Source organism: Eubalaena glacialis, chromosome 4 (assembly GCF_028564815.1).
Source record: "Eubalaena glacialis isolate mEubGla1 chromosome 4, mEubGla1.1.hap2.+ XY, whole genome shotgun sequence".
Classification (NCBI taxonomy): Eukaryota; Metazoa; Chordata; class Mammalia; order Artiodactyla; family Balaenidae; genus Eubalaena; species Eubalaena glacialis.
The window spans coordinates 94133566-94155217 of NC_083719.1; the positions used below are offsets into that span (position 1 = coordinate 94133566).

The window sequence follows — 21652 nt, forward strand, 5'->3', positions numbered from 1 at the left end:
TTCCTGTCAGGCCAAGTGATCTGACAGATCACAGAGCCGAGACAGGTGCCCCTACCCCCATCCTCCTCCTGGGAGTTCAGGTCCCCTTGCTGGGGATTGACCGACCCCCCCGGATCTTAAAGGTGGTTAAAAGTGCTTCTTTTTTTTAAAAAGTGCTTCTGTCTGTGTTGCAGGCGTCGCTGTATTCCTTAGCTCTGAAATGCCTTATCAGTCTCTCCACGATCATCCTGCTGGGTCTGATCATCGTGTACCACGCCAGGGAAATACAGGTAACTTCGGGGTTCTGCTGTTTATGAATGACTCCAGCCGGGGGAAGTGCAAGGCAGCAGACCCTTTTTCCAAGCTCTCGTGTCCTTGCTTGAGGTTACAGAAGACACACGCTGTATTCTTACCTTAGCACCTGACCTGTTCTTTCAAGAAGTTAAAAACAAAACAAACAGTGCAGCATGTAAATGTGCAGTAGTTTCCAGGATGTATTTGTTAAACCTTTCAGATTTCCCCCTCTCTTCTTTAGGTAGATCCACTTCTCCATATCAGTCACTGTATTTGTTTTCCTTAAGGCCAGTTATGTACTAGCCTTAATCTGCCAGGTAAATGTGTATTCTTGTCTAATAAACATTTAACAAGATGGGTGGGTCATTATGGAAGATTGTGCCCATGTATATCACCTTCCATAACTGTAGCTTAGAGAAGAAAATAGGCCCGTGATATTCCTTGCTAATGTATATCAATAAGACAAGAAAAAAACTCTAACATTTTCTATATCTTACTGTAAAGTCGAAGAAAAAAATCTGTTGTAAATTAAGAATACAAATTCTGTATATCTGGTAGTTTGGTAGATTTTCAGGTACAATCATTACATTATTTATTAAAAATGTCATTTAAGAGCAAAGGCCACTGCCCTTGTGAGTGGACTTGTTAGGAAAATGTTTGTTTTGTTTAAATATATCCAGGAACTCTATTGTTAGATTTGACTGTTACTGACAATTTCAGAATAGTCCGTCTAAAATTCATGGGTTGTCTTTAAAGTTGTTTATTTTGCTGTAGCTTTCAGTTAAAGGAATATTAAGGTTTGGGAATAAAATAACTAGAGTTTTCAAAAATTAAGAGAGATTGAGATTTTCCAGTTTAGAACTTAACACTAATATGCATTTTCTGATTTTTTTGGATCAGATGTTAGGCATTTGGCTGAACTAGTAAACCCTCGAATTTAGGCTGCTTTCCTTTAGGAGTTGCCATTGAATTTAAATAACTTAGCATTAATTATAAGTTAAATTAATTTTAAGTTAGTAATTTGCAAAAACATACTAAATATGGAAGAAACCAATTTTAACTATTGCCCAAGCAAAATAAAGATACACATGACCCCACATGAGGAGGGAGAAATTACTTCATCATGCTTTCAAATTTGCAAAGACTTTGAAAAGTGTGATTTTGAAGGAAGAAGGATAGAGAATGAGAATTAGAAAGAGTGAGAATATTTAGAGGTAAGTAATAAAACTGCACTGCCAAAACAAGGGAAACACATTTGGACCCTTTAAAATTTTAATAATTTACACAGGTCCATCTTTAATTCAGCACTAATGATTGTGGGCTTTTGAGATTCTTTCAAACATTTTAAAGTAATATTAAAATGTAACTTAAGCATCATGAGAGTATCTTTTCATTTTGACTTGAAGGGTAGACACTTAAGGCTGGGGAACAAAATAGGTCTAATGGCCCTCTGACTTGGTTTACAGATGAGGTACCTGCAGTCAGAAGAGGTGACCAGCTTGCCAGATCCCACAGCTAGACAGTGCAGAGTGTGACCAGCCCTGTCCTCCTAGCTTCCACCCAGAATGCTTCCTGCTGCGCTCTGCTAATGCTTGTTAGCAACCCTGAACATGGACATGTCTTTGTCTGTGGTTCCTCTAAATCCAAACGTTTGGTATTTGAATAGGGTTAGACTTAAATGGTTTTTCTAAAATCTTCTTAGGTATTTATAAAAATCAAATAATTTAATTTTTTTTTTTTTGGCTTGAAGACCAGAGTAGTTTTATTTAATCCACCCTAGAAAGAGACCTTGCTGTTTTGTTTTTTTTTTAATTAAACATCAGCTTTCGTATTATTCCTGTTCCTTCTGAAAAACACACAGCTAAACAAGCATTCAAGGCGGAGGACGTTTGATGGTATTAACACCAAGAACAAAGTGTCTTCCTGAAAATGCTAACCTTTTAAGAATTATGGGGAGATTTTTTTGAAATAACTTACAGGAGTTTGTGAGGACCAAACATTGGCCATTAACATTGGCCAGATGTTAATTACGTGTTGTAAAAAATTTTTGATACCATATTAGAACTCTTAAAACTTAGAGAAAGTAATACAAATAAAAGAAGTCATATTTTTAAAGATCATTTCACACTTGAAAGAATTCCACCCCTGGCTAATTTTGAGGACCATTTCTGTTATACAAATGCATAGATATATTGATTAGAGTACGAAGAGCACGGGTGATAAAAATGAAGACGTGAATTCCCCCTCTAAGGGTTATAAGCAAAGTGAACCTCTTTATTGTTGGGGCAACATAAACATCACAAAAAGTTAGATTTTTATAATTGGAATTATCTGACCTGATACATGGTTTCTGCTAAACCAACCACACTTAAGGTAATTTCAAAATGGATGCTCAGGTAATATCATTTAGTTGTTTTGGATGTAGCTTTTACATTCAGTGTTTAATCTAGAGTGATTTTTGTTTTCCTCAAGCTGAAGTTCCAAATTCTTATCTGAGATGCTTTTTTAAAAATATGAAATGGAAAAGGACCAAATAAATGTGGAGACCCTGAGCTGGAAATCAAGAATCAGAAAAACATGTTCTAATTTATCCAGAGAGTAGTCAGTGATTGCTGCTGAAATAGTTCACTCTGAAACACGGTAAAATCAAGTGCATAGGCTAATGTATCCATGTGTGGAAAATGATGAATTGAGCCCTTTTTAGCTTATTGATGTCACTGCTATAGATGTGCTTCTTTCATAAGTTTTAAGCGAATAGGTACTTCTCAGTTTACTATTAAGAATTCTAAGTATATAGATTAGCTTTGCGTTAAGGAATTCAATGCAGGGGTTATGCTGCCATTCAGAGCATGTTCTTGGGCATAGCATGCAGTCTAATGTGACACTTCCTCTTTTTCTTTTTAGCATAGCAGTATGATGATTGGATAGTGAGATCTAGCTAGTATGGGTTTCTGGTACATGGTAGGATTTCTTACTGCATTCAGGAAAAGTAAGTGTTATAGCCAATGTTCCGGCTCTCTGTCCACCGGAATTGCTTTAACGAAGCTTGGGGAGGCCCTGACATTTCCATGGAGAACCTTGAAAAGCAAGTCAATGTGACCTTTTATAAAATGTTTATACACAGTCTATCAAAATAAGATGGTTCAGTGAGTCATGGACGGAAGTGCTTGAATTAAAATAGTGCGATGGGGAGGCTTTGTAAGAACTTAGCTCAGTACATTTCAGCTTTGGTGTCATTTTTTCAGTACCACAGACAGCTCAATGCACCAGGCGATAGTTTGCTCATTTCACTAATTACTTTTACATCCCCCCAAAACAAAAATGAAATTACTTTTTTTTTGGGTGGGGGAGGTCAGAAAGGTTATATAAAATCAGATTTAGTGGGAGCAGATTTTCAGCTAAGTAGATATTAGATTTTTTCAAATAGACATTTGGCCTTACTTTCTATATTCATCAGTAAAGTCAAAAAATGATGAATAGACACATAAAATAAGTTTTAGCAAATGCCTTTGTATCACAACCTTCTGACAAAGGAAAAGTACTATGGGGATTGTTTTATACAGTTTGGAAAGGTCACTTGATACTAAATAAGTAGCTTCCCCACCTCAAGTACAAGGTCAAATAATAGGAAAAACAGAGGCATGATTTCCTGTGACTTTTCTTTTTCTCCCCCCTCTTCTGTAGGGTTGGAAGCATTTCTTTGATGGAATAAGAACAAAACAATGTTCAAGTACTCTTTAAGATCTTTAACATCAAATAAGTTGAATGTAGATTGCACTTCATCTTTTCAACTTTAGTGTACTTGACTTTCTCTTGTGGAAGCAATTTTAGTTGAAAGAGTTGTTTAGTATTTTGAGATAGGCAAATGCAAGATTCTAAGTTGGGAAGAAAACCGCTTGGACTGTCATCTTTCTGGTCCTCATGGGATTTGGCAGAATGGAGAGTACTATACTTTAAAGTTGGAAATGGTTTTATTTCCTTGGTTTTGTTTTGGTAATAATATAATTATAGAATAAATAGCACTAGGGGAAACACTGATTTTTCCCTGGTACCTCTTGCAGTGGAATAACTCTACACATTCTCCTTTAAGTTAGCTTTTCAGAGATGGATGATATACATCTAAAAGTGGAAGAGCAGAAATGAAAATTTCCCCTTACCTGTGCATGTAGGCCACACAAAGGGGGAAGGAGTGAGTGGGGGCAGGGACCTCAGCAACCTCGGAAGTCTCCTGGACTGGTTGAGGAGGGGTGGCTAAGTGCCCACTGAGTAGACTCTGGCTCACCTTGTGGAGTGTGGGAAAGAATGCTCGCTTTCCCACTCCTGCAGAGAGCAAGTAGATGCTTCCAGACTATGCAGAAAATACTGCATATAGTTATTATTCTTATTAATAAAATAATAATAACTACGCATAGTGAAAATAACTAGTACAGAAGAGCTTAAAATAAATATGATAGTCACATTCTCAGTCCAGTGTTTCAGAGACAACCACTTTTAAATTTCTCATACATTTCTCCAGAATTTTCAAAAATGAATATTTAGTTGTGTTTAGAGACACACATACTGTGCTTTTTTTGCTTAATATATCTTGAAGATTTTTTATTGTCAGCACATGGAAACCCATCTCATTCTTTCTTAGCAACTGTTTATTATCCCATTTTATGGATGCACTGTGGCTTACTGTTAAGCTTTTGCTGTTATAAGCCATAATAAAAATGAACACTCTTGTATACTATTTAAATCTATTAATTAGAGGATACACATATGGTATATATCCAGCAGACAGATTGCTGAATCAAAGGGAGTTTGTATTTTAAATGGAAAGGTACTGCCCCCCAGCCCTTTAGAAATGTCTTCAGAGTTCTCATTCTCTGCTTCCCTACACATTATTTCCCCACAGCATTGTTAACACTGAATGTTATAAAAAGGAATTTTAAATATCTTTGGCTCTGTAAAGTTTACTATCTTCCTGAAGAAACATTTTTTTTTTTTTTTTTTTTTTTTTGGTGAAAAGTTCCTTAAGGACAAAGCTCATGGCCTCATAGGCTTATTTGCAACATTTTGCAATATCTAGTGGTGCATTATCTAATCTGCTGACAAAATGACCAATCCTTGTAAAGGTGCCATCAGAAGCAAGTATTGGCCACATTTTTGGTTTTTTTCCTTTAAAAAAATTTAGAGATGAAGGAAGCTGAAAGAGTAGAAGGAATGGTCTTCGATTGGTCTTTAGGTCTCTCGTATATCTATAGTATGAGGGAGAGAAGAGTTAACTCTTTGACTGTAAGACTCCAGAAGATCATGAGGTGGATACCTTGCCTGAATTGCTTTGTTGTGTGGTGGTCGGCTCCACAACCGCTGTCTATATTGCCAGCAACTTCTACAGAGTTGTAATGAGACTCTCAGTCCCTTTGACTTCGTGTGTACCCTGTAGTAACGAAATCACTCAGGACCAATTTTCTCTGCCTGCCTGTGTAAAGATCTCTGCATTATTAATGGGTGTGACACTAAATAAAGCGATCCTGGTGTGTTTACAGAGCAGCATCACGAATGAAGAGTGGAACTTTAGGTTTACTGCAAGTGGGTTCGCTTGATCTGCCAACTCGTTTCTGGGCCACGTTTTGTACAGCTCGGAAAGGAGGCCACTGTGGGCTGTCATTGTCCCAGACCACATCTGGCAGGGTGGACAGAGGAAGCCTGCACTGATTTAACTTCAGGAAGTTACTTTTGGTCAGGGTACAAAGTGGTTTCATGGGGCCGTTTTAGTGAGAATTTCTGCTCATTAAGAAATATGATGTTTGCTACTTTGGGAGTATATGTTTAACCTGAAACTCCTTTAGAATTCTCTTTATAGAACTGGAAACTGTGTGGAGAGGACCTGAATTGTTCTCTGGCCCAGGATCCCACCCAGCATGGAAACTCCCTTTATGTCATCTCAGATAAATGTGGCCACCCAATTTCTCCTTGAACCCTCTTCCCATGATGGTCAGTTTGTCTGTACAAGGCTGTCCATTCCATTGCCAGACAACTCTTAATTTTAGGAAGATTTTCCTTATGTTGGAGGTGAAGTCTGGTTTTATTCCTTCCCATATTCAACACTGAAAAAGTTTTTGAGCTCTGCTAATACAATGAGGAATAAGACAGTAAGGTTCCTTCCCTCTTGGAACTGACATCCCAAGCAGGCAGGGTTAAGGAGAGAGACAAAAATTAAGTAAAGGAAGAAAATCCTTGGAAGTTGTGATAAGTGTCATAAAGGGGCCATGAAAGGCTGTGATAGAAAATAATTGGGGGCAGAGGGTTGTACACATCAGACAGGGTGGTCCTGGGAGCAGTCTCTAAGGAAGTGACTTTTAAGCTGAGACATAAAGGAAAAGAAGTTACCAGCTATTGGCAGAGTCTGGAGGAACAACCTTTTCCAAGCCCTCGTGACTGAAAGGAGTTTCCTGCACTTATACAATTGAGAGCAAACCCGTGTGGCCCAAGCAGGGCGATGGTAGTACTGGATGGGGTGAGAGGGGATAGGCAGGGTTCTGATACTGAAGGGTCCTGAGGCCATTATAAGAATTTTGTGATGTTTTCTTCAAAGTGCATGAGGCCATCATTAAAGCACAGAAGAGTCATGATCCAGCTTACTGTTTAAGCAGACCTTTTGTTGAAGCTCTGAGGAGATTGGTCTGGAGACCCTTGGCAAGTCACATTGTAGAGATGACGCTCACTTGGCTTGGGTAGCAGTGGTGGAAATGAAGAGAAGTGGTCTGATTCAAGACCCAGGTTGGAGGTAGAATGGACATCTTAGTGATTGGATATGACAGGTGAGGGCAAGGGATGATGCAAAGATGATTCTCGGGGTTCTGATTGGAGCATCTGAGTGTGTTATGCTGACAGGGGAGAACTGACATTGAAGGGTAGCATGTGGAATCAGGAATGCTTCTGATGGAAGTGCTTCTGATTATACAAGAGAACCCTGAGTTCAGAGAAAAGGTGTGGAGTAGAAATTTAAATTGGTGAGTAATCAGCGTAGAGACTATTTAAACCCACAGGAATTGATAAAATCACTGAGAGAAAATAGAGGAATGAGAGAAGAAGGTCGAGAGCGGATCAACCTCTGACATCTAGAGGTTGTGTGAAACAGGAACTAGAGAAAAGAGATAAGAATGACTTGTCCTAGAGGTGGTAACGGGAGTGTTGGAAGGAGGGCACAGTGCTGTGTACTGAATGCCATGAAGTCAGTTAATATCGGGTAGAGAGGTGCCTTTTGGATTTGGCAAGTTAAAGGTCATTGCTGACCTTGATGAGGAGTTTCAGTGGAATGGTAGAAACAGAACACAGACTGTAATTTCCAGTATAACAGAATAAATTGATTCCCCCTCTTCCCAGAATTACAGAGCAAACATTTAAATATTGGTTAGGTCCCTTTAAATGCCCACCTAATTAAATAGTCCCCGTTTCTTTGAATTTTCCTGATCAGGCTTAGAATGTCCCTGATCATATTCTTCTGGACTTATTCTGGTTTGTTGAATTCCCTCTTCGAGTAAGGTCAGAAATGTACTCAGTACTTTCAGATGGGATCTGCCAGTGTACTTGTTAACCTCCGTTCAACAAAAATCCTCCATTATGCCGACTGTTATTTAGTCTAAAATGGTCATGGCATCACACAAACTGTTGCCAAGTACACTTGTAAAATTGTTAACTGAACTGAATGTAGGGCTTTACATTTATTCACTCTGTTAAATAGCATCTTGGTTTCAGGTGAGTGTTTTAGCCTGTCAGAATTATTTGAATCATAATTGTGATGTTTATTTGACAAACACTTATTTAGGTTTAGAAAATGCTGTGCATGGAGGGGGCTCTGGCATTGGCAAGACCCAAATCAGTGCTAAATTCTGTTCCAGAAACTTGGTCAATGTTAGTGGCTGTTACCCAGTTTTCACACATCCAACTCTTCTTCCTAGCTTCTCACTAGCCATGACTTTGAAAAGTGTAGCTTGGGTACCCATGCCCAAGGCATGAGTGAGCCACGGTCAGAGCTGAGAAGTAGGACCTTCTTTGTAGTTAACCATCTGTTCATCCATGATATTTGGTTCAGCTTTTCACGTACTAACAACTCTCTGTACCCTGACTATCAGCCAGCCTACGTTTCTCTACAAGAATGTCATGAGGACTGTCAGATCCCTTGCCGAAATCCATGTATTCTGTGCAGTCTCATGATCTGCCAGTCTATTCATGATATCCAAGAAGGAAACAAGACTGATGACCTTATCATTTTAAGCATTATAATATATTAGGCTTCATGACCAAATGCCTTTTCTCTTAAAAATTTTGTTTTTCTCTCCAGATTATAAAATTAGTAAACATTTATGTTAGAAATCTGTAAAACATAGATAACATGAAAAAGAATGTTAGTTTAATCTCACCACCCAGAGATAATTATTATTGTGATATAATGTATTTATATGAAGTAGATGGACCTGATATTTGCTATATATCAGGATAAGGAAATTTAGTGTTCTTTTCATGTAATTTTCTATTCATTTCCCCATGCCATTAAACATTCCAATTTCTTTTGCATCATATAGCTATAAGCAATTTAATCCTTTCCCTTATTTTTGGACCCTTAAGAAAAATTAGAAAGACCCTATTTAAAATATTTGTATAATAAATACTTTTGCAAATGAACTTGTGTAAGCACCTCTGATGATTTCCTAAGGATAAATTGCCAAGGCAGAAATTACTTAGTTAAAGGATATTATTTAAGGCAATTGAGAGTTTGTCAAATGGTCCTTCCAAAGGTTTATATCATGCCTTTCATTGTTAAAGTACTTACAAACCACTTTGTTAAATAACTGATATGATTATTTTCTGGAGTGTCTAGGATCAATTTACTGATTAGTATTTTGAGTACTGTCCTACTTTGTGAATCTAGAAATGTGCTTCCCTGGAGTCTCCTATAGCTTCCTATTTCTCCATGATTTTGGTTTCTAAATCTTGGCTAACCAGGTTTGTAAAAGGGTATTCCTGCTTAATAATTAAAGTTTATATAGAAATGATGCAAAAGCAGTATTGGAAGATAACTTTGTCCACAGATGTTCCCAGTCTTTGTTATTATAGGAAGCTGTAAAAACCATAATTTCTGAAACTTTTCTCGACAAACTTTCCTGCTGAGCAAAGCAAAGCAATCAGACTCGCTTTTGAGTTGTTTACTGTTTTTGCAGCATTGCCTCGTGGCTTTGTGTGCTGCTTCTGGAGCCCAATCTGTCTGGGCTTGTACCCAGCTCTGCCACTAATTAGCTGTGTGACCTTGGACACATTACTTAATCTCTCTGTACTTCACTTTCCTTGTCTGTAAAATGGGGAATATAGAGTACCTCTCTCATTGGGTTGTTGTGAGGATTGAGTGTATATATTTGTGTGTATATATATATATAAAGCACTTAGCATGCTGCCTGGCATGTGGTGAGGGCTATTTAGGTGTCAGCTGCTGGTTATTGTTAGCTATTTCGGGGTTCGTTGGGGTGGAAAGGGAGGAATTGGAGCCCAGCTCCTCTGGGCTCTGGGCAACAGTGATATTTTTTTCTTTTTTTTTTTTTTAACATCTTTATTGGAGTATAATTGCTTTACAATGGTGTGTTAGTTTCTGCTTTATAACAAAGTGAATCAGTTATACATATACGTATGTTCCCATATCTCTTCGCTCTTGCATCTCCCTCCCTCCCACCCTCCCTATCCCACCCCTCTAGGTGGTCACAAAGCACAGAGCTGATCTCCCTGTGCTATGCGGCTGCTTCCCACTAGCTATCTATTTTACGTTTGGTAGTGTATATATGTCCATGCCACTCTCTCACTTTGTCACATCTTACCCTTCCCCCTCCCCGTATCCTCAAGTCCATTCTCTAGTAGGTCTGTGTCTTTATTCCCGTCTTGCCACTAGGTTCTTCATGACCTTTTTTTTTTTTTCCCTTAGATTCCATATATATGTGTTAGCATACTGTATTTGTTTTTCTCTTTCTGACTTACTTCACTCTGTATGACAGACTCTAACTCCATCCACTTCACTACAAATAACTCCATTTCGTTTCTTATTATGGCTGAGTAATATTCCATTGTATATATGTGCCACATCTTCTTTATCCATTCATCCAATGATGGACATTTACAAGTCATACAGGAGGGAACAGAAAAAAATTTAAAAAGGTGTGCATTCAAACAGTGTTCATTAGTTTACTCACACTTAATCTAGAACAGGGGTATGTGTGTGCCTTCTTTTTTTTTTTTTTTTTTTTTTATAAAAGCTTTGATCTCCATTAAGGACAGCCAATATTTTTTTAAACTTAGTTTAGATTTTCCCTGTGGGCAAGTTGGCTGTCTCAGGAGGTAAGTGTTCATTTTGGTTGTCAGGTTTCAGATCAGTAAACCAGTGTTAGAGTACTATAATGTTAGGGCTCACCATTTTTTACCAAAATAGCCGTTTCCCCTATAAACACACCATAGGTGTGGCTTCTGGCTGGAAGCTAGGCTCTTTGTGAGCTACATTAACTCCTTCAGACATCCAGGTCACAGCCGATGGCATCTCCTACTAATTAAGACCCTGGTGACTTAAAAGAATTAAGTGCAGTGCCCTGAAAAGTAAGCAAAGGGAATAATTTGATAATGGAAAATTCTGGTATTAAACCCCTGCTGAAAGGATGAGAGGTAATAAACAGCCAAAGGCATATGTAACTGACAGCATTTCTGTCTGTATTCATTGTAGGTCTACAGGATATTTAAATAAAAAGCATTTTTTTCTTTTTCTGGATTAGGTTTATCTCTGGCAAGAGTTTTGTTTAGTATGCCACCACCTTCAACCATGCTTGGGGTACCTTGATTGGGAAGAATTGAGAAGAATTTTCGTGTGTCAATATGACAAGTAACATCTCAAAATATACTTGGTTCAGTGATTGGGTTTACTTTTTATCAGACAGCTTATATCTACTCCTCTGTTTCATTTCAAATGACCATTAGTTGAGTCTGTATTATCTCTCTTTTTAAACAATGTGTTATTGTTGGGTGAGTTTTTTTCTTTGCTTCTTGAATTTATAAAACACATTGAGATTCAGACCTTATAAACTTTGAACTGAACCGTGTAGACAAGTGTTAACAGCCAGTGTTTCACATCTATAATTTTGTCATGTGCTTTCTTGAATATCTGAGCATTTTTACCTAGTTATGTATTTATCTATAATGGTTATCCAGAAGGTATTAAGATGGGGTTGTTTTCAAGCAATCGGACTATTGAAATTTGGATATGCATCCACTGTTGGTCTTATTCACTGAGGTAGTCGTCTTTCTATCAGGAAGTGTTGGTCTTCCAAGGAAATTGCATGCAATATTTATATATTAGTTTTGACACAAGCATACTGAATTTTGGGGAGGAGGCATTAAGGACCATAGTGTGGTTGTCGTGGTCTTGGGTAGTGCTTTTTTGAGGATAGCGTCTGCTGTCAAGAGGGGTAAAAAATACACAGGTGCTAATCCTTAAACTGCTTAAATTTTTGTTGAGTGAGTAAGGGAAATTATATCCCAGTATTGGATTTATTTTTAAGGTCACAGATCATTTAAAATATTGAAAAATAATAATTAGGCTGAATATTTATTCAAGTTGCATACATATAAAGTGATATAAAAGTGATGGCTGCGGGATTTATTATAGTCACCTCATGCTTTTTCACAGGTATATCTAGTACTTCCAGACATACACCCAAGCAGAGTTATTGACTGAACACTTAATTTCATTTATGTGGATTTAGCTATGAAATTTTAAGACGAAAAGTCTTGGCTTCTAGAAACTTACCTTAGGTCAATTTTCATACTGGTAAATCCTCCCATATTTGGAAAAAATGTTTTTATATCAAAGAGCATGAATTGCTTTCTGTCCTTTGAGGCAAAAACAACTGAAGATATATTTATTTAGTTAAACATGCTGTTAGTTTAAAGCTTCAGCTTATTGCTTAAACCTGTGGGTAATATTGTAAATTTTAATGCTGTCATTGAAAATTATTTTGAATAGAATTTTACTTCTTTCCCATTAGTATTTTAGTCAAGAACCCTCACTATTTGTTCGCATTTGTTAATGTCAAAGAGGGTACTTACTGAAAATGCATTTGGGCAGACTTTCAAAAATTAAGCAGTAGTGATACAAAGAGAAATCTCTAATTTGCTTGTTTTGGGGGTAAAAAGCAACAATACTGTATTAAGGCTGAAAACTATTTTTCAAAATATCTTTGATTTGGAATCCACTGGCTCTTGTAGATTTTTTTAAATATCATTTTTTAAAGCCTTAATCTTCTGTATTCTTTTTTTTTTTTCTTTCAGCATATCTGCTTTACACAGTCTTTTTTATCCTTTTTGACAACTATTCCTATTTTTCCGTTGTTATGTTTGGGCCATGTTCTGCTTCACATCTCAGAATGTGTCCCTTGGGTGCTCCTTACATTGGGGGATGAAGATCCAGCCCACTCGCTGTCATGTTCACTGTCTCGCTTAGTCTGATGCTGTGTACACAAATTACTTCAGTGGCAGCTATTTCGAAATCATGAATCCATTAAGTGTGTCTCTTTGCAGTTTTATACAGCTGGCCACAGAGGGAAAGCGGATGTGTGTTTAGGACTTAGTCCCTCAAGCCCATGTCAGAACGTCCTGAGCAGAGACCACACAGCACAATCAGTGGTGAGCATTTTCTCTGCAGCGTTTTCCCAAAAACAAGGGGTCTTTTTTGCACTGTTGTGCAGGAACACACGTCACCACAGCAAGATGATCGGTGTGATGGGGGTGGGATGAGGGCTAATCTTCAAGACCTGAATTATGATACGTTGCCACATGGGAACCAAATTCAACAAATACAAAGGAATAGGATCAGATCATGTGGCTGATGGGGTGGAGGTGATGAGCTCAGATACCCCGATGATATGTGCTCTAGCTAAATTCCCAGGCTGAATACAAATTTTTATTAATTGGCTCTCATTTCCTCTCTCCTCTATTGGTATAATGATGACCTGTACATTTACAGTGGGGTCAAAAATGTTGATGACTTTCACCCTTTTTTCTTAAACACAGTGGGGAAAATTACAATGAAGTGCTACAGGTCTGGTCCTCTTTACCAAAAAGATAAGAACAGCAGGATTTTCAAATCATCTCATTGACTTGTTTTAAATTTGCCCATTGATTCATTTCTTCTGAGGAGCAGGCCTTCCTACCCAGCAATCTCTGAGGTCCCTGCTGGGTGTATTTACATAACCCATCCCTCTCAGCTCCTCCAGCTTTGTTTTTTTTTTTTTTAACATCTTTATTGGAGTATAATTGCTTTACAATGGTGTGTTAGTTTCTGCTTTATAACAAAGTGAATCAGTTATACATATGTCCCCATATCTCTTCCCTCTTGCATCTCCCTCCCTCCCACCCTCCCTATCCCACCCCTCTAGGTGGTCACAGAGCACCGAGCTGATCTCCCTGTGCTATGCGGCTGCTTCCCACTAGCTATCTATTTTACACTTGGTAGAGTATATATGTCCATGCCACTCTCTCAATTTGTCCCAGCTTACCCTTCCCCCTCCCCGTATCCTCAAGTCCATTCTCTAGTAGGTCTGTGTCTTTATTCCCGTCTTGCCCCTAGGTTCTTCATGACCATTTTTTTTAGATTCCATATATATGTGTTAGCATACGGTATTTATTCTTCCCTTTCTGACTTACTTCACTCTGTATGACAGTATCTAGGTCCATCCACGTCACTACAAATAACTCAATTTTGTTTCTTTTTATGGCTGAGTAATACTCCATTGTATATATGTGCCACATCTTCTTTATCCATTCATCTGTCGATGGGCACTTAGGTTGCTTCCATGTCCTGGCTATTGTAAATAGAGCTGCAATGAACATTGTGGTACATGACTCTTTTTGAATTATGGTTTTCTCAGGGTATATGCCCAGTAGTGGGATGGCTGGGTCACATGGTAGTTCTATTTTTAGTTTTTTAAGGAACCTCCATACTGTTCTCCATAGTGGCTGTATCAATTTACATTCCCACCAACAGTGCAAGAGTGTTCCCTTTACTCCACACCCTCTCCAGCATTTATTGTTTGTGGATTTTTTGATGATGGCCATTCTGACTGGTGTGAGATGATATCTCATTGTAGTTTTGATTTGCATTTCTCTAATGATTACTGATGTTGAGCATTCTTTCATGTGTTTGTTGGCAATATATCTGTATATATTGATATCTGTATATCTTCTTTGGAGAAATGTCCATTTAGGTCTTCTGCCCATTTTTGGATTGGGTTGTTTGCTTTATTTGATATTGAGCTGCATGAGCTGCTTGTAAATTTTGGAGATTAATCCTTTGTCAGTTGCTTCATTTGCAAATATTTTCTCCCATTCTGAGGGTTGTCTTTTAGTCTTGTTTATGGTTTCCTTTGCTGTGCAAAAGCTTTTAAGTTTCATTAGGTCCCATTTGTTTATTTTTGTTTTTATTTCCATTTCTCTAGGAGGTGGGTCAAAAAGGATCTTGCTGTGATTTATGTCATAGAGTGTTCTGCCTATGTTTTCCTCTAAGAGTTTTATAGTGTCTGGCCTTACATTTAGGTTTTTAATCCATTTTGAGTTTATTTTTGTGTATGGTGTTAGGGAGTGTTCTAATTTCATTCTTTTACATGTAGCTGTCCAGTTTTCCCAGCACCACTAAAATTCAACACCCATTTATGATAAAAACCCTCCAGAAAGTAGGCATAGAGGGAACTTTCCTCAACATAATAAAGGCCATATATGAGAAACCCACAGCCAACATCGTCCTCAATGGTGAAAAACTGAAACCATTTCCACTAAGATAAGGAGCAAGACAGCGTTGCCCACTCTCACCACTATTATTCAACATAGTTTTGGAAGTTTTAGCCACAGCAATCAGAGAAGAAAAAGAAATAAAAGGAATCCAAATCGGAAAAGAAGAAGTAAAGCTGTCATTGTTTGCAGATGACATGATACTATACATAGAGAATCCTAAAGATGCTACCAGAAAACTACTAGAGCTAATCAATGAATTTTGTAAAGTAGCAGGATACAAAATTAATGCACAGAAATCTCTTGCATTCCTATACATTAATGATGAAAAATCTGAAAGAGAAATTAAGAAAACACTCCCATTTACCATTGCAACAAAAAGAATAAAATATCTAGGAATCAACCTACCTAAGGAGACCAAAGACCTGTATGCAGAAAATTACAAGACACTGATGAAAGAAATTAAAGATGATACAAATAGATGGAAAGATATACCATGTTCTTGGATTGGAAGAATCGACATTGTTAAAATGACTCTACTACCCAAAGCAATCTACAGATTCAATGCAATCCCTATCAAACTACCACTGGCATTTTTCACAGAACTAGAACAAAAAATTTCACAATTTTTATGGAAACACAAAAGACCCTGTAGAGCCAAAGCAATCTTGAGAAAGAAGAACGGAATCAGGCTCCCTGACTTCAGACTATACCACAAAGCAACAGTAATCAAGACAGTATGGTACTGGCACAAAAACAGAAATATAGATCAATGGAACAGGATAGAAAGCCCAGAGATAAACCCACGCACATATGGTCACCTTATCTTTGATAAAGGAGGCAAGAATATACAGTGGAGAAAAGACAGCCTCTCCAGCTTTGTTTTCATTGGGGAATCTTCTGGGGGAACACATGCTGTGTTTTGAGATTTCCAATCGTGTCAGGATTCTCTAGCTGACTCTGAACCTAGGGAACGAGTTGAGGGTATGTGCTGATCTCTAATACCCTTGGGTGCATCACTGTTGTTGGAGGGAGGACAAATAGGCACAGATATAACATTTTCCGGTCCTGGTGCATCATATCTGGTGCTTGTACTTGGGTTTATGTTGAATGTTAAAACTTGATGTAAAGTAGAAGAGCCACTGCCTGGAGATAATAGATGCCATCAGTCAGGGCCTGTCACTGTCCACCAGAGTGTGGGTGGCAACACAAAGTATGCCCCACCCCCCAGAGGACAGTGTAGGAGGAGTGGTCATATAGATACCTTCTAACTGGACAACCACATGTGCTTCTGGGAAGCAGCCCAGGGTGGCGTTTAACTCTGGCTCTGGATCCAGACAGATTGGGGTTAGAACTCAGCTTCACCCTGGGTGACCATGAGAAGAAAATTTGACCCCTCTCAGGCTCATTTTCTTTATTTGTAAAATGGAAATGAGAATTATACCTATCTCACTAGATTGCTTTGAGGATTCAGTGAGACAGTCTTTATGAAGAACCTTGTGTGATACCTGGCACATTGTAAATGGCACATTCAATAAATGTTAACCCCTTCTATTACTACTCTTCCGTCATTGCTATTATTAAGCAAATATTATAGCCCAAGCAGGGAAGCAGAGCCTATAGTCTAGGAGGATCTCAAAGTGGGAAAGGGGTTGGATAATAATGTATAATATTTCAAGGTAGTTGAACCACGTTCTGGTAAGAGGGAGGTTGGGCAGAGAAGGCAAATACTTGATTAGTTAGGGCAGGGGGTTGGCACACTCTAGCCCATGGGCCAAATCTGGCCTCCTGGGTAAATCCAACTTGTTTTTATAAAAAAGTTGTATTGGCACACACTTGTTTACGTGCCGTATACAGCTACTTCTGCACTACAACTTGCACTACGGGCAGAGTTGAGTGGTTGCAACAGAAACCATTTGGCTGCAAAGCCAAAAATATTTACTTTACAAAAAAAGTTTGCCGACCTTTGAGTTACAGCCCAGGATGGCCAACAAAGACAGAGAGAAATACGCACAGAAGTGTTTCTTCTGCCTTTGTTTCATAAGTTACTTTATTCCTTGCTCCAATGTTAGGCTTCTTAAGGTATGTGATGAGCAGAGGTTCAGGTAGACCTGCTCGCACCTGGGAAGTGCAGATTTCTGTAGGGGCGAAGTCTTGTGCTGTGATACAAGCCCTCAGTCTCCCTGTAGGATCTGCACTCTGGGATTGAGGTGAATGGCCTGTGGGAATTAGAGTTACATCATCACAACTGAGTAGAATGGCTGTGGTAGGAGCTGTCAGTACTTTCATGGAGAGTCTGAGTGGGAACCTCAGAACTCAGAATCCTTTCTGGTGGAGGCCAGTGATGAGACACTGGGCCTGTGTGATCCTTGGGGCTTTGTAAGTTAGTCTCTGAAAAGCTAGGCTGGGGGTGGTTTACATTCTTATGATCCTGTTGGTGTTTGCTGACCTCAATTAGGAAAGGAGGCTCATTTGTTTCAAATTTTGAAGAAAGTGTTTTAACTCCACGTTTTATCACAAAAAAAAAGGACAAATTAATTGGGGAAGCCATACAGAATGTTGGCTTTTTTCTTTAGGTCTGGAATTCTGGCTGTATGTATAATTTATTAATTTGTGGATTTCTGTTCCCCAGTGATTAAAGTTATAATATATTTCACGTGGATCATCTCCATTCTCAGCTGCCTGCTGGACAGCTCCCCTTGGAAGCCCCGCAGGCCCTTACCATTCGCCCAGTCCTCCTCCTTGCCCTCTCATGCTTGCTATCTTCCAGAAGGCACTACCAACCACCTAGGGCCCCACTGAAGACCCTTGCTCTTTCCTCCACTCATCTCCCCTCTCCACTCCTCACCCCAGGTAGAGTCACCGGGTCCTACAAGTATTTCCTCCTTAATGTCTTTTGAGTTACGTCTACTTTCTGGTCACATTCTCAGGGTCCTTGGTTTTGTGTTTCCTGAACTTCAACTTTTCCCAGATCCTCCTACAATCTCAACTTTGTTTACATTTCATTAATATTTTATGGTTATATTACTTATAGTATGTATTATATATTATCTGCAATATATTTTATATACAATTACATGTACATATATAATTACATATATTGTGTATTGATATGTGTATAATATATACTTATATATTATGACAATAAAATATAGAATATACTGTACATATAATAATCTAACATATTAGAAAATATGTAATATGTAAATATAATTCAATAATATACATTGTATATATTATATATTATTATATAAATATATAATATATAATAATATATAGTTATATATAATTTATATAAATATGTTTAAATAACATATAGTATATATAATACATTATTTATTCATATTTTAATATTTGTATTATCTTATTTTTATACTATATTAATATTTTTCTTTCAATCAGCTCCCTTCTTTTAGCCTCATCTTAAGTAACAATATCTATGAAATTATGATATAGTATAATTGCATATGTATTCTAATACATAATGAATTAAAACTGTAAGTAAACAACACACAGTCTAGAATCATCTCAGAGGAACATGTCAGAAGAAACTCCTTTTGGGAATTTCTGCCTTGGTTGTTACCCTTATTGTTTTTAATGTGTATGAACATAGTCTCCCTGTTTCCAGTTTGACACCTCTCCTCCCACCCCCCGCTTCTTTCTGATGGTCCTTCCCCCAACTGCTACATGAATGTCTGTCCCAAACATAAACCTGATCCTGTCACAACAGTTCTAAGATCCTTGCATGGCTCTCTGTTGTTGTCAGCAGGACATTCTTTAATGCAGATACTTCACAACACGGTTCTCGTGACGTGGGCCTTGTCTGCCTGTCAGCCCCGCTCAGCCCTGTTTTTATCGCCCAAATAGACCACTTATGCTCCAGCAAGACTGAATCACTTGCAGTTCTGAAGGATATCACACTGTTCCATGCCTCTGTGCCTGAAATGCCTTTCCAGTTTATTTTCCTGAATCCTGCTGGTGCATGAAAATTCGATTCAAGAATCATCTCTGCCAGGAAGCCTTCCCTGCCCAGCCCCTCACTCACCTTCACTTGGCCTCCCTCCTTATTTTTCTGGCTGCCCCTACTATTTAACACAGTGATAAAGAGCCCTGATGAGAAATGGAACTTGATTCAAACCCAGGTTTCCCTAGCTTTTACCAGTTCCCTCTGACAACCTGTCAACAGCTCTGAGCTTCAGTTTCTCCTCTGTAAAATGGGGAGAATAGAGCCTATCTCATGAGGTTATGCTGAGGATTATACTGAGATTATGTGCTTTGCCCAGAGCTGGACGCATAGTAATCACACAGAGTGTGGCATTATTATTGTCTTTATTGTACTTGCCATCACTAATCATGACCTCTGTGATCCTCAGTCTCTCATGTATCACTGAGGATAAGGCATCATGGAGTTTGAAGAGGCAGTCAGGCTGGGAGAGAACTGTGAAGTGCCTGGCACAGCATGGCCTTCAGGATCCATTAATGGGGGTCATTATTACAACAGCATTTATCATCTCTGACTCAGACCTTGTTGGCTCCCTGAGGGCAGATGTCGTGTCTGATTCTGCTTCCCAGGGCTGAGCAGCCCAGTGAACAGATCTGCAGTGGGTGCATCTAGGGTTCGTACATCTTGCTGAGATCCCTATGATAGTGAGCTAGGGCAGTCATCTCATCTGTCCCTGTATGGTCATCTGTGAGATGGGGATGGCCATCACTACTGCTCCTCAGTTCACTGAAGGATAATTGACCATGTGTGTAAAGCAGCCAGTCTTAGAAAAGATGTTATGTCAATCTAATACTAATAATAGTTGAATGAATGTGTCTTATCAAACGCATTACAGACACAAACAAAAGAGCATAAGCTCTTTCTAATCTATTGTATTTTCCTACCATAATTTCTATATCACAAAAGAAATTTAGCTTTCACTATTCGTAATTCATTTTGACTTTAAATTATTAAAACCAGATATTAAAATGAGCACAAGTATAGTTAGATATCATTGTGTGAAGCTGTAGCAGTGCATTTGTTTCTATTCCTCATAACTCTATCAAAAGAGACAGATTTTGTACATTTGGCTGAAAGAAATGTGAAAATGAACCTATCCAGATACAACAATGCTGTGCTTAGGAAGCACTGGTCCTTTTAGGAGGGGGTTATGAATCACGAGGCTCTAAGAGGTGACAGGTCAGCTTCCAGTACTTCTGTTTGATGGCAGAACCCTCCTCTTTGGGTCTCCCTCCATTCCCTACAGGATGGTGGTGGTGTTTTCCACTATGCTTGTCCTCTTTTACTTCTTGATCCTTAACGAAATACCCTCTGACTTTTTCAGTTTATCTCAAACACCACCACCTCTGTGAAGCCTTGTCTGATTATTTCAGACACTTTATTTTTTTCTTTTTCTGAGCAATGTTTGTATTGATTACCATTCTGTATAATTGAGTATTTAAGCCTCCTTGAGTTGTTTTCTATGGATATGCTTTACCTTCTCACGGGCAGTTACACAGCTGTTTGCCCCCAAGCTGCTCCACTGTGTGCTGTCATCCGAAACTCTTGTGGACCTAAACCAGAGGAGGAGCGGGGCAGGAGCTAGCTTGCCTCTGCCATCCGTGTTTTCTCTGACAGTGCCAGGCCAGTGCTGGCCAGTGGTAGGAAGTGGTGGTACCTATCCTTTGATTGTGTAGATTTCTCTGTAATCTGATATAATGTGATCATGGTCTTGGATCTGGAGACCTGTACTTGCAAGAGAATGACAGATTATCATCCTATTAAAAAGGTGGGCCATGAGGTTAATGTTCTTTCATGTATATAGCTTTTCCCATATTTTAATCCTGGTTCAGAAAGAGGCTTGGAAAATGGTTGCACAGTGGGAAGCAACTTCGAAGCCCAGGGCATATGTTTCCTTTTGGTTTTCCTTTATTAATAATCTGCAACCCTTGCCTTCCATGACTGTTAAAACACGTTTTCCAGCTTTGCAGTTAGTCTTAATAGGTGACTGTCTCTGGCATCCATAATATCTCCAAGTCAACTGTCAGTTCTGGTCCTTCAGTGATGTACAGCCACTTGGGAGCTTTAGTAACTTAAGTAAATTGTTGTCTGTAGTGGATATTCGCCAGCCTGAACTCAAGTTATAATTGTTCGATGTATAGGTATCTACACACCATTATTGCTACCTCTGGGGAAAATAGTAAATCTCGTCTTATGTTTATTCTCGTGTTGGCATTTGTGTGCTCCGTGTCCATATGATTACATTAGGAGACTGCTTTCTATGCAAGTTTTCAGGTGCTTGCATAGATGCCTCTTTCTCTGGATGTTAGAGAGAAAAAGAGAAAGTTAACAGAGAAAAGTCAACTAGGGGAGGATTTCTCTCCCTCTCAGGAGTCAGTAGTTCTCTTGTCTAATGAGAGACTTTTGTTCCCCTTGCCCATTGGTTCAGCTTTCTGCCATAAAACTAAAGGACAGCTGGCATCTGCTCTCACATTGCTGGTCATATGTCCATCCCTGGAAATCAGCCACTCCCAGGATTAGCAGCTCGCTCTGTTAACCCCATGCGATTGGACTTGTTCATGTTCAGAGCTTCTCTCTGGG

The 21652-nt window shown here is 38.7% G+C and overlaps 1 protein-coding gene across 1 annotated transcript in view; it reads left to right on the forward strand.

Moving 5' to 3' along the window:
• The window catches only part of KCNN2 (potassium calcium-activated channel subfamily N member 2), a 174236-nt gene that overhangs the window by 2443 nt on the left and 150141 nt on the right, over window positions 1-21652 (forward strand). Inside the window, exon 3 of the mRNA XM_061188055.1 lies at window positions 174-269. Coding sequence (XP_061044038.1) covers window positions 174-269 — 96 coding nt within the window. The remainder of the gene's footprint in view (window positions 1-173; window positions 270-21652) is intronic.